The sequence below is a fragment of the Leuciscus leuciscus genome (assembly GCF_965113295.1).
Source record: "Leuciscus leuciscus genome assembly, chromosome: 5".
Classification (NCBI taxonomy): domain Eukaryota; kingdom Metazoa; phylum Chordata; class Actinopteri; order Cypriniformes; family Leuciscidae; genus Leuciscus; species Leuciscus leuciscus.
In genome coordinates, this window is record NC_138729.1 from 40,461,523 (window position 1) to 40,480,063 (window position 18,541).

At 36.4% G+C, this 18,541-nt stretch overlaps 1 protein-coding gene across 5 annotated transcripts in view; it reads left to right on the forward strand.

Moving 5' to 3' along the window:
* tenm1 (teneurin transmembrane protein 1) overlaps positions 1 to 18,541 on the forward strand; it is a 213,050-nt gene that overhangs the window by 174,320 nt on the left and 20,189 nt on the right. For all 5 annotated transcript variants that reach the window (XM_082170138.1, XM_082170137.1, XM_082170140.1 and 2 more), the window contains 5 exons: positions 1,810 to 1,964; positions 6,636 to 7,002; positions 8,504 to 9,014; positions 14,161 to 14,333; positions 14,524 to 14,783. In XM_082170138.1, the coding sequence (XP_082026264.1) occupies positions 1,810 to 1,964; positions 6,636 to 7,002; positions 8,504 to 9,014; positions 14,161 to 14,333; positions 14,524 to 14,783 (1,466 nt within the window). The remainder of the gene's footprint in view (positions 1 to 1,809; positions 1,965 to 6,635; positions 7,003 to 8,503; positions 9,015 to 14,160; positions 14,334 to 14,523; positions 14,784 to 18,541) is intronic.

Consider the following 18,541-nt stretch of genomic DNA (forward strand, 5'->3'; position numbering starts at 1 on the left):
GTGCGCGCGTGTGTGTGTGTGCGCGCGTGTGTGTGTGTATGTGAGAGAGAAAGAGAGAGAGAGAGAGAGAGAGAGAGAGAGAGACTCGATCTCTCCCAGAGTAAATCAACGTGGTGAGAACAGACCAATATGTCTGCTTATCTCTGTGATTCTCATTAGAGGGAGAGACCGAGAATAAAGAGAGCAAATTAGAGAGGGGAAAGGAAAGCCGCAAACACGCGCACACACACACACACACACACACACACACACACACATACACACAGTGCTATTTGCCATAACAAACTCTGATGTGTGTGAGAGAGATGGTTATATAAGCCTTTTCCCACTTCAGAGTCAAATCCCCTGGAGGACAAAAATATCGGTAAGCGACATGCAGCAAAAAAAAATTCATAACCTCTGTGCTTATTTGTGTGGAGGTGTTCCAAATAGCAAACAGTACCACCTTACATCTTTTACTACTTCATGGTGACCAAACTGAGCAGTATACAACCAGAGGACACTGCACAGAATACTGTATCCCACAGTGCAATGCACTAGACTTGACCTTCAGTTTCAGTGTGGTAAATTAGCTAGATTATCAGCAGTGATTCTTATAACATGTTTCTTCATCATGATCAAGATGTTTTATTTCGATCCTTATACACAATTCCATAATAATTACACATAAAATGTTTACATATTAATTGAAAAAGATGTAGTTTAGTTTAGTTTTACCGACTCTTTTTTCAGAAAGGGTCACTTCCTTTACAGAATGTAATCTATACAAAAGATACAAAATGAAAGATACATTTTCTTTAGACCTCTGTACAAAACTGAAAAGGACACCTTTTATAAATGAATAGTTGTTTCATAAATTGAATATACAAATTAATAATTTTGAGCTATATATTTGTCTATCACTATGTTGTTGGTTTTTTTATTTGAAATACTCATTCATAATTCCCTTCACAATTTTGCCATTTGACAGATATACAGTACATCTATTATTTGTGTTGGTCCTTGCCTTATTTTTTTAAATCCTGTTTCTCATGTGCAATTTTGAAATAAACCAAATCGAGAATATCATTTGATAATTTGTTGATTGGTTTGTAATAGTCAAGTCGATTTACAATCCCTATAGCTCTCTTCTTGACTCATTATTTGATAAGGCTGCCAAATGTTAAGAAACAAAATTGGATTACAATTGCAAAATAATCACTTTTATTTTCAGTACATATATTCAGAGCATAGTTTGCTCCTTACAAACCATATGCTATGAAAGATCCGTGGAACAGACGTCTCTAAAGAAACAATAATAAAGTATTTGACAGCAATGAGGGTGGCGATTGTTTCATGATGTTAGTGGCCTGGAGGTGTATTTGTGCTAAAGATCAGTTTTAATTAAACTGTAACAATGCCTGTTTGTGCACAGCACGATTTAAATGTAAAACCAAGTTACCTTGCACAGCTCAAGGTGATTTGCAAGCATTTGAATAGAACAAGACAAATGAAAAAGAGAAATTGGATGAACAATGAAAAGAAATACCAGATTTTTTGCATATCTGATGTCATTTCGCATAAATCTGCATATATAAGACAATTTGCATATTTTTAAGATTCTGTGAACAGAATGATCAGACACAGAGGAATATACTGCCTGAGACAGAGAAACTCATCTTTCTTCAGTGCACCATTCCTCATCATCTGCTGTTAAGCTGTAACTGCATTGGCAATGCAAATGTAACGTTATTTGTTACGCCAATAAAGCACATTAAAACTGAAAGAGACTGAGAGAAATGACTGTGTGTGTATCCTGTTGTCCTGCAGGTATCGCAGTGGACAAACACGGGTTCATTTACTTTGTTGATGGATCAACGATCCGTAAGATTGATGACAAAGGAGTGATAACAACCATCATTGGGTCAAACGGACTCACCTCCTCCCAGCCAATCAGCTGCGACTCTCGAATGGACATCAGCCAGGTAAACAAAACGCACACACTTGCACGCTTACAAATTTACATACGGTGGATCTAAAGAAGTATTTAGAATAAATCACACATTTTGTATGAATGTCACTGCATTAGAAACAAAATATCAAGCCTAGTGGTTTCTGCAAACAAGTGATGCTTGACCTTTTCTCAGAGCTAACTTCATTTCTCTTTGATATTTTTGCAATTACTTTTAATCAACTGGTCCCAAGGTGATTTTATAGTGAATGTATGAAGCAAAATAGCAGATTTCAAATACATACTTCTCCAGGGAGAATAAATAAATAAGGTAATAAATAGGGTTCATTTTTTCATGTTGACTATACATTTTTAGGGCCTAGTATCAATGCAGATTCCCTGATTTGTTTTTGATTCACAAGCTGTCGACTAGAATCATATATATTTTCAGTTACAATGTCCATTTTACCATCATGTGAAATTCCAGGTATCATCATCTTTTAAAACGGATCATTTTTTACGACCATAAAAGAACCAACTCAAAAGAGTCACGCTGTTTGTTTTGATTCACTAAAAAGAACCGTCTCATAAGAGTCATTTGTTCATTTTCAGAGTAACGCTGGTTGTGCTGTATGTTTTTAATTGACAAAAAAGACCCCATTCTTTAGAGACGTTTGTTAAACAGACTAACACTGGTGATGCTGTATATTGTTGATTCACTGAAAAGAACCGTCATTTGTTTGTGAATCGGGCTACAGTGATCGTGTTGACTGTCTTGTCTTTGCATGAAACACACAAGGAAAACTCAATAGAAAGATGCTTCTTTCTGTTATTTATACAGTGTTTTTGTTGCATCACATTCAAAACAGACTGTGCATTCATGTTCATTAGTCAGGTAAGACATGATTTCTTTTGCCGTGCTGCAAAGATTCGACACTGCTGCTGAGAAGTGGTGGGTAAACACACCGTTGCAAGAAAAATATTCATTTTGAAAAGTAACAATGGCCTAAATTATGCACTGGAGTGCATTAGTTCAGCAGAACGCAATACAAATATGTTTTAGGTCGCTGCTGTACAATTAAAACATACACTGAAAAAAGGTAGAACTTGTTGAATTTAAGAATCAATATTGGGATCGTTCAAATTAAGTTAACGGTTAATTGGAAAATCTGTACTTTTACCCAGCCCCCTATACATTTTATAAACTCATAAATGTACAAATTTTTTGATAAGATATTTCAAGATATCTCAAAATATTTCTTAGATATGACCTAACTCTTGTCAGTTTATTTTACCGCTGTTAACTTCTTATAGGCAGACAATCTTTTAACTTTCTGTTTGTGTGCAGACATCAGAAAAATGATCTGTCTCCGTCTTCTCACATGCTCACATAAATGAAGTGAATAACAGCACACAGACGCTGAAGAACTGAAAGATGAAGGAAACCCATCATACACACCCCACACAGCGAGAGTCTGGACCAACCTCTCTTTCTCTCCTTCTCTGTCTCTTTCTTTCAACCTTTTTCTTCAGCTCCACAGGATTCACTCAAACACACTTTTCGCTGTTCACCTTTAGAGTGAGAAAGTGCTGATACCGAAGGTCTCTCTGGTGCTACAGAGTTACATTATACAGCTTGCAGCAACATCCTTACTTTTCTTTTATCTCTCTTCCTCTCTCTCTCGTTCTCTCTCCCTCCTTTGAGGTTTCAGCCTTTCTCCATCCATTTCGAACACTAAAATCGTAAAGCTTTTCTCAAACATAAGGCAATTCCACATCTTTCTCTTAAAGTGCTCTTAAAAATCTATTTTACACTCTCGTTCTGTCTCTCTCTCCCCCTGCAGTTTAACTCAGTGTGTCCTCATTAAATCTGCAGGCCCGCTCTCCCTTCAAAGTCAGACACAATTCTTCCCGCTCCTGAATAGCATCAATTTTTGGCAGACTGTCCCTTGATTTCTCTTTCATTCTCTCTCTCTTTCTCGATCCCATCTACACACACACACACACGCTGCACTTCTTCACAGTTCATCCGGTGGGGTGTGTTGTGTGTGAATAAGAATCAGACAGTGAGGAGAGATAGGGAGAGAGAGAGAGAAGGGGAAATGAGGTGCCGCAGGCCACTGGGTAAAAGAAGCACTGAAATCTGCATAATTCCTTGCATGCCTGGGATATGACACACTTCACACTCAATACTGTCCGACTGTCGGGCAGCCGCAGACACACACACAACCAGGACGTTTTTTTTTTTACCTAGCTGCACATTAGGACTGGGTGGCATGACTAAAATATTATCACGGTAATGGTATATATCATAATATAGTTATTTTTACAGGTAATTTAACAGGTAAATGTTTTATATCAGAGGTGCAGATAGCCCAGGGGGTATTTTTTATTGTTTATATATATATATATATATATATATATATACAGTATATATACAGGGGGTTACTGATTGATCCCTGAGCAACCAGTCACAATGAAGATATGACCCCTAACTTATCTGATTGAGCTTCAAGCATCACAAAAGACTATATGTCTATATGTCTATGTGGTGTTTTTAATATGCTTTAAGACAAACCATGTGTCAACACCATTGCTGATTATTTTCTCCCTAAAACTGCAGTGATTTAAAGACCGTCTCAAAAACAAGGTTTGAAATCTCTGGTGTTTCTTACGCCTCAAACTACCTTGTAACCAATCGAGCAGGGCAGCTTTAGCATATCATTAACTATTCTTTGAAGCAGTGGAGTCTCAAGAGAAGCCAGGTTATCCCAGTATATTTTTCTGTTGATATGCTAAAATCAGGGTATATGTATCAGTATAGCGGCTTAATTATGTATATGATGTTTTTTACAATGTTATGATTAACAATATGCCTTTCTCCACTGACGTTCTAATTTGTTAAAGCCTTTCTAAGGATGTTGATTTTTAGAAGAAGCTGTCTGACTCTGAGATGGTGAATGGGAACATGGTTTGTGTAACATTAGCAACACATTATTAGCTGTTTGATGTAGTCAAGCAAAAGGGTAATCATATTAATTACCTTTATGTGTCCGACATTGTGAAGAGCGATACCATTGCGCAGCATTTACTACAGTAACTTGACTAAAGTTGACCGAGTGGATCTCTGAGCTGGTGTGAGTGAAGTGGAGGTGGGGCTAATTTGCATATTCATTGATCCACGTATATTAAATTAAGCAAGGGTGTAGAGTTACATTCAATCTATTTTAAGGCATGAAGATTTTTTTTCACAGGAAAAAAAAAACTTTAAATATGTAATTTTGGTGATCAAAGATGAGTTTTAAGGGATTAAATTATTGACTACAGGGGAACTTTAAATGCTAATTTATGTTCTTGCCAGCCTCATCAACTTACACCTATTATAATATTAATAGTATCAAGTGATAATATTCAAAGTTAATTAGAAGATCTTTCAGAGTTTTAGAACACATGCATTTTTTAAAGTTTAATGTCCATCGCAATGGACATCAGGTGTTATATATCAGCAGGAACCCACAACTTAGTTGTGTGCCATGCTGGGAAATTTGTACAAGCATTTCAAAGCTAAAATACAGAGCCAGAAATTCTAATTTTAATGTTTTATTAACATTCATGTTTACTATTATTAACAATATGATTTTATTTGTCCTCAAAGTGGCTATAAGCTGTCACTTTTTTCACTGGTTTTAGTGAGACAGAAACAGTGAATGTGATATGAGAGAGAATACACAGCAACATACACTCCTGACACACTCTGATGCCTTAATTCGACAATGCACAGTTTTATAATTATCAAATTAATCGGCAAGTACTCACAAACACACAGACATATACACACATACTTAGATACATCCATTGCAAGCATCAAACAAGACTTTTTTCTACATTCTTATTGGATTGCTCATTATTACAGTATGTGTATTCTTTTCAAAATCTTCCAAACTAATTCACATACTGTATATGTTTAAACGTATATGTTATGCCCAATGTAATGGACATAAAAAAAATTGGAGAAGAGCAAATATCAAGCAGATTTTTTTTTTATTATTATAATTTTTCTTATTTTTTGCTCAGTATAAAAAAATCAGGTCTGAAAGGGATATATATTTTAATAAATATGTCTGGCATCTGTGCAAAAGCAACTTTGCATTATGTATCACGTGAGTTCAAAACAAAAGACTGAAAGCAGCAAAACTAACGTTGTTAAATGGATCAGTGGATGCAAGGGACATCTTTTGGCTCTCATAGTTTAGCAGACTTCTTTTTTTTCTTTTCTTTTTTTTTTGGTATAAGAGGTTTTTCTACCTCCAGTGGTGAAAAGTAGTTTTGGCGTTTCCACCTCCAGATGACCGGCGTGCGACAGTTTGCAGAGAATAGTTTTCTGCTCGCTCTCTTATGTAAATCCAAACCATGTCCACACAATACAAGTCACAGTGTGATATCATGCTATTCCTCATCTTAACTCGTTTGGGACCCATCACGCGCTGTATTTTTTACATTCTCCCATGATTCATGTCTTCCCTGTGTATATAATGTAAAACAGTGCTGTCCACTGATATTACTGTATGTAAATCAGTATAATAACAGTCAAAATGAGATTGTCTTTTTTTTCTGTCAGCTGCTGAGAGTACATCATCATGGCTGTGAAATCTGTTCACTTTTTCAGCTTCGTAGCAGTTCATAATATACATTTGTGTATCCACAGGTGCGTTTAGAGTGGCCCACAGACCTGGCAGTGAGTCCGCTGGATAACTCTCTCTACGTTCTTGATAATAACCTTGTGCTCCAGGTGAGCGAGTCCCAGCAGGTGCGAGTAGTTGCCGGACGACCCATCCATTGCCCCATGGCCAGTATTGAACCGGTGATTCTGGGGAAAACAGCGGTGCGGTCTGTGCTGGAGGGAGCAAAAGCCATTGCCGTCAGCCACCAAGGGGCGTTGTACATCGCCGAAACCGACGACCGGAAGCATAGCCGCATACAAGAAGTGTCTACAAATGGAGAAATGGTTGTAATCGCGGGTGCGACCAGTGAATGCGATTGTAAGATTGACCCCAACTGCGAGTGTTTCTCAGGTGAGACAAACATACATTTCAGTGCTAAACACAGTGATTTACTATAACCCTCAGAGAGGTTGTTCATACTGATGATGTATTATTTTTCCATGTTGAACCTTTTTTTTGTAAGCCACTGGTTATAAAAATCACAAGTTTTTAATGCATATTTTATTTTGTCTTAAATGTGACTTGAAAAATAGCTAAATTTCACCGCTGTTCTAATATAGTATACAAATTTAACAGTAAGCTAGGAGGCTAAAATTTGGATATGTTAATTTCAGAGAATTCCTTTATATATATATTCCTCTAAAATGTCATAATGCTGAAAGAATTACTTCAAAATGCATACAGGCAGACAGTGCAATTGCATTGACTTCTATAAAAGCCTTTCCAGTAAGCTAGATGCCTGAAACTTGAGTATGTTCATCTGAGAGCGGCCCTCTTACCCATGCTAATGTTTTATTTGCCTATGTTGAAAATCATCAAGAATAGTTTATCCATGATTTACTCAATATGAAATGTTTTTGTATTATAATATTGTTATATATTATTTATTGCCCTATTTATATGACAATGTTTAGTGTACGTGTACTGCAAGACAAATTTCCCTTTTGGGACAATATACACTACCGTTCAAAATATTTTTTAGGGAAATTAATATTTTTACTCAGCAAGGATGCATTGAATTGATCAAAAAAGGACAACAAAGACATTTATAATGTTTGAAATAAATGATGTTATTTTTAACTTTCTATTCATAAAAGAATCATGAAAAACAATGTATCATGGTTTCCACACAAAAATGAAGCAGCACTGATGTGTAATACTCTAATAATAAGAAATGTTTCTTGAGCAGCAAATCAGCATATTATGATTACTGAAGGATCATGTGACACTAAAGACTGGAGTAATGAAGCTGAAAATTCAGTTTTGACATCACAGGAATAAATTACATATATTAAAATAGAAAATAGTTATTTTAAAACTGAATAATATTTCACAATATTACTGGTTTAACTATTTTTTATCTAACAAATGCAGCATTGGTGCGCATTAGAGGTTTCTGTCAAAAAACATTAAAAAAAACTTGCTGACCCCAAACTTCTGAAGAATATTTCTATCTTTTTCTTTCGTTCATTCAATTTTGAAGTAAAAACACAGCATATTGCATATTATTACATAATACAGGTCAATGTTTTTTTTAAATTGTCAGCAGTGTGACAGTGGGCAGTTATGTAGTTTGACTTTGGCATGCTGGGAGATTCAATTTGTAAATATTTTCCTGCCAAACTTGTTGGTGTGACACATTTAATAGCCCTGGATGCCTCTGTTGAATGCAGATTTAATTTGTACAACAAAAAAAAAACTTTATTATTTAACTGATGTAGAAGAGTGTTGCACTTTTACTGCAGTGGGTCTCTGAGGTTTAATCGTTAAGCCCAACACTGAATGCCTAATGAACTAGACTTCCTCTTTTTTTCCCTTCTCTTTCTCATTGTCTCTATGAAATTGTCCCTAGGTGATGGAGGTTACGCTCGTGACGCCAAGCTGAAGTCTCCCTCATCTCTGGCAGTTTCTCCTAATGGCTCCCTCTACATCGCTGACCTCGGGAATGTGCGTATACGTCGGCTCACCGCTAACCATCCACAGCTCACTCCCGAGGGGCTGTTCGAGCTCACATCGGTGGCAGATCAAGAGCTCTACCTGTTCAGTCCAAATGGTACTCACCTGTTCACCCTCAGCCTGGTAACCGGGGACTACTTACTCAACTTCACATATACCCTCGAGGGCCACCTGAGCAGCATAGCAAGCAGGGAGGGCACGATAGCGCAGTTGCGGCGGGATGCTAATGGCGTGCCCCTGTGGCTCGTAGCCCCGGGCGGCCAGGTTTACTGGCTGACCATCAGCAATGCCGGGATGCTGAAGCGCATCTCGGCTCTCGCGCACGACCTCGCACAGCTCAGTTACTACGGCAACACAGGGCTGCTCGCTACCATCAGCAATGAGAACGGCTGGACTACTGTCTACGAGTAAGTGATGCCCTTCTTTTACCCTCCTTTTGTCTATCTCTCTCTCATCAGGAGAGTGCGCTGCATTGCTTGATTTATAGGTGCGCACGATAGCGCGATCTGTCTTTGTTTTCGTGTGTCATATCCTGTCGTAGCTTCCCTTAGAGTCTATTTCGGCTGCTGTCATGCCACACAGCCTCACTTGCACACTCTGATAGTCTAAGGCCATTTTATCAGCAGGAATAGTGGCACGTCTCTACTGTATATAAAATCATATTCTTCCAGCATAGATTAATCTTTACCTGCGCCTAATTTAATCACGCTTTATTAGAATTTATCAGAAGGAAAATAATCTAATAGAGTCTGATCGACAGTGTTACCCGAGATCGTTTGAAAGAGTGCAGTAGTTCGATTTCTCAAGCTGCGTGTTTTTCTGCTGCAATGAAAATCACTCAGCCTTAATCTATCCAATAAAGAAAAGAACTCTGTATCCTCTTTTGATTTCACTATGAAAGAGCCTGGGTACCTGTGAGTGTGTGTGCATGTGTGTAAACTGTTTGCATGGGCATTTTCAGGGATTTGTGAGACTGAGCTGCAAGTTCTAATTTAGTGTGAAAATGTCAGGGGCTTCTTTTCCTCTCTCTCTTTCTCTCCTTTTTGTTTGATCAACTCGGTGACCTTTCACACACTGTGTTTACACACACACACATACACACACATACACGTTCTCATGCAGCTCATGGTGTAGTGTTGAGGTGGATCACATGCCTGTGTTCGGTCTGTTGTGAGACACTGCCCCCTGCTGGCACTTACTAAACCATTTTCAAACATTAAACTGACACCTTCTGGTTCAGGCTAGAGGTGCCAAAATCATAGTTTAGTTTATGTCCTGTTATGCACAATAACCAAAAGCCGATTTGTAAACAATAGAAACGGAAAGCAGCCTCTTTTATTCTTTTTTTGTGAGTGGTAACACTTTATGCTTGCTTTGCGTTAACATTTATTCATTAGGTATCATAAACTAACAATAAACAGTAACCATTTTAATAGCATTTATCAATCCTAATAATTGTTTATTTATTTAAATATTATTATATAAAAAATACTGGCCATTAAAAAAATGCATTAACTTATGTTTTATTAATTTAATTTTGTTATGAAATAATTGTAAATGATAATATCAGAAAGCAATATTTCTTGGGTTGTAACACTTTACAATTGCTATTCGTTAACATTAGTTAATGCATAGGTATTGTGAGCAAACAATAAACAAATTTTAGCAGCATTTAGTAATTCTGGTTGTTTTTAATTTATTTCAATACATGTCAAGTTATATTAGAATTTTTCTTGTATAATGTCTCTAAAAAAGCGGAATGAAACAAAACACAAATACACAAAATAAATAAATTAAAGAAAGAAATATGTTATATTATAATTAAAAAGTGAAAATTATTAGTATTTGTAGAAATTAACATTAACCTAGAATAATTAATAGAGTAAAAAGAACTGTCTGTCGTTAGTTTGTGATACCATTAACTAAGTGAAACTAATGTCGATTAATTCAATTTTATTCTAGAGTGTTACCATTTTAGTTAATATGTTTATCAATTTTAAATGGGTTCATATGCAACTTTTTATCCTGGCTAGATGCCTGTAGCTTATTCTGCAACACTGTGGAAGCTCATTTAAATTATATTGCTACGTTCTGTTGTGCACACAGCACTGAAGGATGGTGTGTTGACTTTGATCAGTTCCCTTCATCCAGAAGTAGTAAGTACTGAATATTTCAGAAACATTCCTCAAAGCAGAATATGCGCCAACGTAGGTGTTCCAAACTCGTCAACAAGCGCCTCTGGTTCAGAGAATTTCTCAGATCTGATCTGCATGCAGTAATGACATGCGTTAGAAAGTGCTCAGAAAAAGCTCAAAACCTAGTAAACTGCCTTTCTAAACTTAATTTTGGGGAATTATAGGCAGTTTACCTTATGCAGTTGTTCATTTTGCCTCTATTCAAAGTGACTTAGATACGAATGAGGAATACAACAGAAGTTATTCATTACTAACGGTACATCAGAGTCCCAGAATTTCTCAGAAATGTTTAAGTTACAATACAGCTGTAAGGGAGACAGTAATGAGTAGTTTAAGATTTATTTATTTATTTATTTATTTACTAATTATTATTGTTATTGTGCATTAACAGTATTGAATCAATTGTTACATCAAAGCCAGCTTGTGATGTTTCTGGTTTATTAATTTGCCGGCTACCTGGCCGATCTGCAAACAGAAAATTGCAGGAATACAATCTCAGGCGTCATTAGTCAACTAAACGTGCAGAGTTATTCAAGGTATGAGGGACAGATGAGCCGGTCAACTCAAAATACATGGCTGTAAAAACACTTCAACTGGCCCTCCACTTAGCTGGTGGTCCCCAAGTCATTTCAAGTTTGAGACCCTCACTTTAGAAGGTTTTTTTTTTTTTTTTTTTTTTTTTTGAAGGTGCCAAGAGGCTCAGGTCGAGATGATCATTTAGAGGAATAGTGAAATTTTGGGAAAGTGATTTTGTGCTGCCTGGTGATTTGATTTGCAAAAGTGAGAGGCTGCTCAATATGCAAGCATTTGTGTCTTGATTCGAGTGTCTGCCAACCAGTGAAGCACGACGAAGGCATTCAAATGATCGATTCTAACGTTCAAATGTGCCTGTGATGCCCAAAAATGCTGTCAGGTAGGCAGCTCATTAAGTTTTGACACATAGCCGTATTAGTTGTGCTTGCTAAGGTGAGCATCACTATTACTGTTGGCTCCTACTGCTCAGAACACCTTAGCAACCGCATAGCAACGACCTGTACATGTAGAAATCTGAAAATGTTGAAATAAAAGTTTTAGAATAAGATTTCAGAAGATTTGTAATGAGAATACAGTATCATAAACCGTGTGGATTAGGTGCTTATGCCTGCACAGTCAATCCATTTAGTCCCTTTTCAATTCAGGTTTATTTGTATAGCGCTTTTTGCAATACACAATGTTCCAGAGCAGCTTTACAGAAAATAGAAAAATAAAGGAGATAAAAGGAAAGGAAAAATAGTGGCTTACAACCCCCCAGTGAGCGAGGAAAGGAAATCTCCCTAAGATGTTGAAGTAGATGAGGAAGAAACCTGCATTTCAAGCAGACACAACATTTTGAGTACAGGAGAACACAGATGTCTCTTGATCTAAACTGCAGGCCTTTGAAAGCTCAAATGAAAGCTTTTATTCTTTTACATCAAGTGTGGGTGGCAAGATGCAAGTATATGGTTTAATTTGGCATTGACATTGATTAGACATAAATAAAACAGGGACAGAGAAGATGAAGAAGCTCGAGTTGTTTAGTTCTAAATACGGATTTAGAAATGGAGAAAGAGAAATGAAACATGTCATGAGTGCTTCACCCCCTCATGATATCACACGACCGTCCATGAGCCGCCACACAGATTCAAATGTCAAGTCGTCTGTTCCTCTATCGTGCATCAGCGGATTTTAACAATCACCTTTATAATGTATCTTACACCCACACTTCGTTTTTCTGTCTTTTCAGGGACTTCACATTGACTTTTATCCTGAGATAATGATGCTTTCTATCCTATAACCTTTTTGTAATTGTCATTTAGACGTTTAGTTTATTTAATTAGCTGTTTAAGCTGCCGTGTATATAAATGAGTTAAATTTTTACTTTCTTAAAATGTAGACAAACTGAAAAAAGTCCACCAAGGGAAACTACGGTTGAATAAAACTGTGTCCTTTGTGCTTGGCACAGTGTTCATGAGTTCCCTAATCCCTGCGTATAATGAAGGTAAACAGATTTGGCTTGCTGTCAAAGACAGGACTGCAGCTTGAGACTCGACTAAAGCTCTTAATAACCCCTGGACTACTTAATAATGAGGTTAGTAATGAATGAATAGAAGCATAGGTGGAGTTCAGGGGGGGTGGGATGCTGAACAATTGTCACAGCAGTGAGATAATAAAAAATGTAATGTTTTTTTTTTTTTTACATTATCTTTAATGATTTTAAAAATACTAACTCTAAAAATAAAGTAACCAGACAAAATAAAAGGACAAATACACATTTTTAAAAGGTACCATTTATGCATACATGTCAGAACATTGGTGCATTAATATCAGAACTTGTGAAGAGTGTTAAGCCAGGTTACACAGCCAGAACAACCATTTATTGGAATTATGAGATTAAGACGACCACCACATTTACATGTCAGTGGCACTGTTTGTTTTTTGTTTTTTGTAGTAACACTTTAGGGTCCAATTGTCACTATTAACTAGTTGCTTATTAGCATGCATATTACTAGGATATTGGCTGTTCAGTATTCTGCAAGACCATATTCTACATCCCTAATCCTACCCAATATCTAAACTCAACAATTAACTATCAATAAACAGTAATTAGGAGTTTATTGAGGCAAAGGTCATAGTTAATAATGAGAATTGGACCCTAATCTGAAGTGTGACCATTTTTGTTTTTTTCACAGCAAGGTAACGAGGAACAAGCTGAAGTGACACTTTATCCTTTAAAAAACAGATACTGATATTCCAAGTTTTGTTTAACTAACAATGAAAACACCCTTCTGGATGTCACACTTTAGGAAAGTGTGACTGAAGTTTATTTTTAACAAGGTCCCTGATCATTGAAGGTCCACCTTCACAGTTCAGCACATTTCAGTTTTGTTTTATGATCCTGTCACAATGTAATTCAGTCTTTGCAAAGAGGCCGTTATTGAGGAATGCAGCAGCATGAACTAGGCTATATTGGACCCAGCAGCAAACCCAGGCTGTATGTAAGTGAAGCAAAGCATTTCTCATTTCGCATGCGAAGAGGGCGTTTATACAGAGGTCTTAAAGGCACGGCAGCAAAAAACAGCCTGTTTACTGCTGTTGTAAAGGTCAGAGAGTGGATGGAAAATTGTCATGAACAACTAAATTATGGCACACGAAGCCTTGACAACTGTTTCAAATGTCGTCTGGGAAAAATAAAAGGAAAAAATGCATGATATGACCCCTTTAAACTCTCTTACATACACATGCATTTACACTCACTAATTTAAACTTTAATACAGTCTTTCTCTCACACACACACACACACACACACACTCAGACTAACAGAAAGTGTGTTCATGAGCAGGTATAACTCTGACGGACACCTCATCAACATGACCTTGCCGACTGGAGAGGTCAGCAGTTTCCATGGAAACATGGAGAAAGCTGTCAGAGTGGAAGCCACTGCCTCGAACAGAGAAAACTTTATTATAATTACAAACCACTCTGCGGATAACACCATCTACACACTTCGACAAGGTGAGAGAGTGTATATGTATGTGTGTGTGTGAATCTGCAAATCATTTTTTGTCAAAAACAGTGGCCCCAAAAAATATTTGAACACTTCAGACACATTTAAAGGGATAGTTCACCCAAAATGGAAATTATGACAATTTCATGTAATAAATGTAATGCTTCTAATCTTATATTGCTCTTTCTCTCTGTCCAGCTCACTCTGTTAGTGTGTACGGTGTTCGAGATGACGGCTCTCTATGGGTGACATATGCCAGCGGGATGGACGTTACTCTCAGTACTGAACCAACCGTGTCATCGGGGTTGTTGCCAGGGGCATCGGCAGGCCTCGTCCATCCCACAGTCGGAAGGTGCAACATCACGTTGCCAGGGGAACCAGCTCACAGCCTGATAGAATGGAGACAAAGACGTGAACAGGCCAAAGGGAATTACACAGCATATGAACGGAGACTGAGGGTAATAATGTGTTTTCTGTCTAGGGTGACCAGGGTATAGCATTTTATGTGCATGGGGTACAATGGGTTTTTCCAAGATGTGTGCCACACATTGACCTTATTCACAGCACACTGTAAAAAAAAAAATGATGATCAATAAGTTATGACAATATATGTTTTTACTTTGTTTTAAGTTATACAAGATTCATTTTAATTTTTTAAGTCGGGTTAATGTGATTTAAGTTTAAATTACTTAAATATCCAAGTTGATTGTACTTACAAATTTAACGCTTTTTTTTTTTTTTTACAGTGCAGCGCCATCTTTGATTTTTAACGGGAATGAAAGCGAGGCTGTGAGGTTTAGACAAGCATCTCTTCAGTGTCTTGAACTGTTATTAAATGCGTTTTTGGATTGTTCTGCTAAAGAAACACTGCAAAAATATCTTTCTGAGGAATTTCAGTAGACAAAAAAACCCATAAGCTGTGGAAATTTATAAGTGATCTAGGAGCTTTCTACAGCTTTTTACGGCAGATGCCATTGAAAAAACGGTAAGTCTATCTCTCACAGCCTCGCTTTCATACCTGTAATGGTGCTGCTCTGAATAAGTCTATTGTGAGGTGTTTACAGACTGAGATAGTAAAGTTACAAATCTTTGTTAATTTATGATTGCTCAAACACTTACATAAAATGCAATAATTATCTTGTGTTCACGTTTGTGCTGAACAGTTGAGTTTATAACATACTAGCAGGTATTTTTATCTAATGTTAACAATAGGAGCCTACTTATTGCATGATTAGTTTCAAGTGAAGCTGTCACAGCAAATGCAGCATTGATCATTGAGGTCAAGTCAGTGAAATGGCTTACTAAATGGAACCAAAAAAGATCCTGCTTCTGTTTTATTCATCCACTTCCACAGAGTTGCCTTTTTTTATTTAATTTCAATTAATTTATTCCAGCTTTGGAATTGAACCTGGGTCGTTCTAAATCAAAAGTACTAATCTTGCCTCTCACAATGCATATTTCTAATAATAGTGCAACAGTTAGCTTTAATTAACACCATTGTGCGTTAACTTAAATTGCATGATTTTAAAAGCTTTATGTATTTATTTCACATGTTCATTGTCTTCCTAAAAGGTGGGAGGAAACTCTGACAGAAGTAAAACACTGGGTACTGCTTTTGTTAGTGATTTGATATGTGTTATTGAAATGTAAGCTTGGAAAACAGTTTTGTCTTTCGGTCTTTACTCATTCCAGTAATCTACATAGAATCTGTACTTACCTGACTACTAATAGCTGCCCAGGACATTACAAAGATAGCCGCAGGGGACCTTAAAGGGACTTTAGTGTGGTAAAAATGGAAGAAACAGACTACATTACACATCTGCTCTTTCTAATATACTCTCTATATACCATATAACAGGCACTGCACAGTTTGTTTTTTTACCCTGCATTTCACACACTGTTCCAAGTTCCTCTTAAACTAAACTCCTTAAATCTTTCTCTTCTCTATTTTATGCTCTCTAATATTCACTCTTTCACTGTTCAGTTTCACTTCTCGGTTGCAGTTTTAGTGTGCTTTACAGTCACTACAAATTACAATTGCAAATGAATATTAATAGAAGTTAACAGAAAATGTCATACAGTAAATCACATTTTTAGTAGGATTTACTATAAGTTCCTATATTTTTTAAATGTTGTAGATTTAAGTAGCAAATGAGAATTGCTTAAATTATTGGATATATTATGAGACAAAGGTCTTAAAGGAGAACTCCGGTCAATTTTAACATTGAGCTAATTTTTTTGTAAATTTGGAGTGCTGTCAATACAGAGAACAACGACAAAAATCGGTGTTGCCTACACCGTGTTATCCTCTTTTTAAAATTTGCACCCTGTTGACTTCAATGGGGCATATTTTAAACCTGCTTTTACCCTCTTAACATCCTTGATGTGTCATTACAAGTGCCCAGCCAATGTGAGTGATTCCTTTAGAGTTAACACGGGTGAATCTGACTGCAGTAGATGTGAAAGATATGAAGAAAAATGAAGTTAATTCGGCCAGCGCTCATACCTGTATTTACATCCTGTTTTCGGTTGAAGTCCAAAGTAGTCGATTGTCGAGTTCACACGCATATGTTTAGTTACCTATGATCACGCGCGTGAACTCGACAATCGACTACTTTAACTCTTAAGGAATCACTCACATTGGCTGGGCACTTGTAATGACACATCAAGGATGTTAAGAGGGCAAAAGCAGGTTTAAAATATGCCCCATTGAAGTCAACAGAGTGCAAATTTTAAAAAGAGGATAACACGGTGTAGGCAACACCGATTTTTGTTGTTGTTCTCTGTATTGACAGCACTCCAAATTTACAAAAAAATTAGCTCAATGTTAAAATTGACCGGAGTTCTCCTTTAATGATTTTCAGTTTTCAGTCAAGCTACTTAAAGCAACAGTTTTTAAATATCGGAAGAATATGTAATTAGGGTAAAAGGCGCCCCTGCTGTTGGGGTGAAAGGCACAATAATTAACATAATAAATAGCTGGTTGACTTTTCCATTTGTTGACATGACATGGTTGGATTCAGATGGTAAATAATATATTAAGTTGGGTTAGCCTTAGTGATAATCACCATATTTATAATGAAACAATCATATTTAAGAATATGATTTTAATCATGTCATATAATTTGTTGTTACCAATGTAAATATCAAATAATTATGGGATCTATATGACAGTATATGTATTGAACACAAATGAATTCTTTTATTTATCAAAATTAACAGAAAATCGTACAAACTTTTTTTGATTGTTTTGAACAAGTATAACTTAGACGTTATTAAAAACGTATTAGTTTAGCTAAAGTATTTGTATCAATGCTTTGTGCCTTTTGCCCCACGCTGGTTTTATCCTGTGTGTGGGGTAAAAGGCCCACCTTGTCACCTCATATATTTATAAGAATTTTAAACAAAATAACTCACTTTTATGATTTATTTTCACACAAAAGCTGTTGTTCCATCAATGTTCAATACAAACATTAATTTTGATGAAAAAAAAAAAATTTTCAGCAGCCATTACTCCAGTCTTCACTGTCATATGATCCTTCAGAAAAATGCAGATTTGTTGCTTAAAGGAATAGTTCACCCCAAAATGAAAAAAGCGCATCCATCAATAACAAATAGATTTTTTTGGGGGGTAAAAATCAATTTTTAAAACTTTATAAACTATAATCACTGGCTTCCAGCAAAAGCCGTACATGCATTCACGAGATATTTCCGGCGGAAGGTTGACCTCTGACCTCTCAATATATATTTTTGTTAATTAGATTTTTTATTTAGAGCAGTTATACTGTCAAATTAAATCTGTAAACAAATGTCTGAAGCATCTTTAATTAATTGCATGTGTTGATGCTGATAGCCCTATTGAGGGGCATGTGTTGAAACTGAAAACCTTTTTTAATTTTTTTATTTTTATATTAAGGTTATTTAGTACAAAATGTTTGTAAACGGATTTGTCTGTCTTCGTCAAATAAAGAAGACAACATAAAGCTATTTATGTACAAATGAATTATTTTATTTATCAAATAATTTAGCCTACATAAAAAGTACTTAAGTTACTTGTCAGGTATTTTTCACAAAAACAAGCATTAGATGAATAGTTGCCGTTTAAACTGTTATGTTTCATCCGTCCCACCCCTGTGTTGCAATCGTCCCACTCAGGCTAAGCACAACTACCGTTCAAAGTCAAATTTTACTTAAATCATTCTATATTTGTACCGAA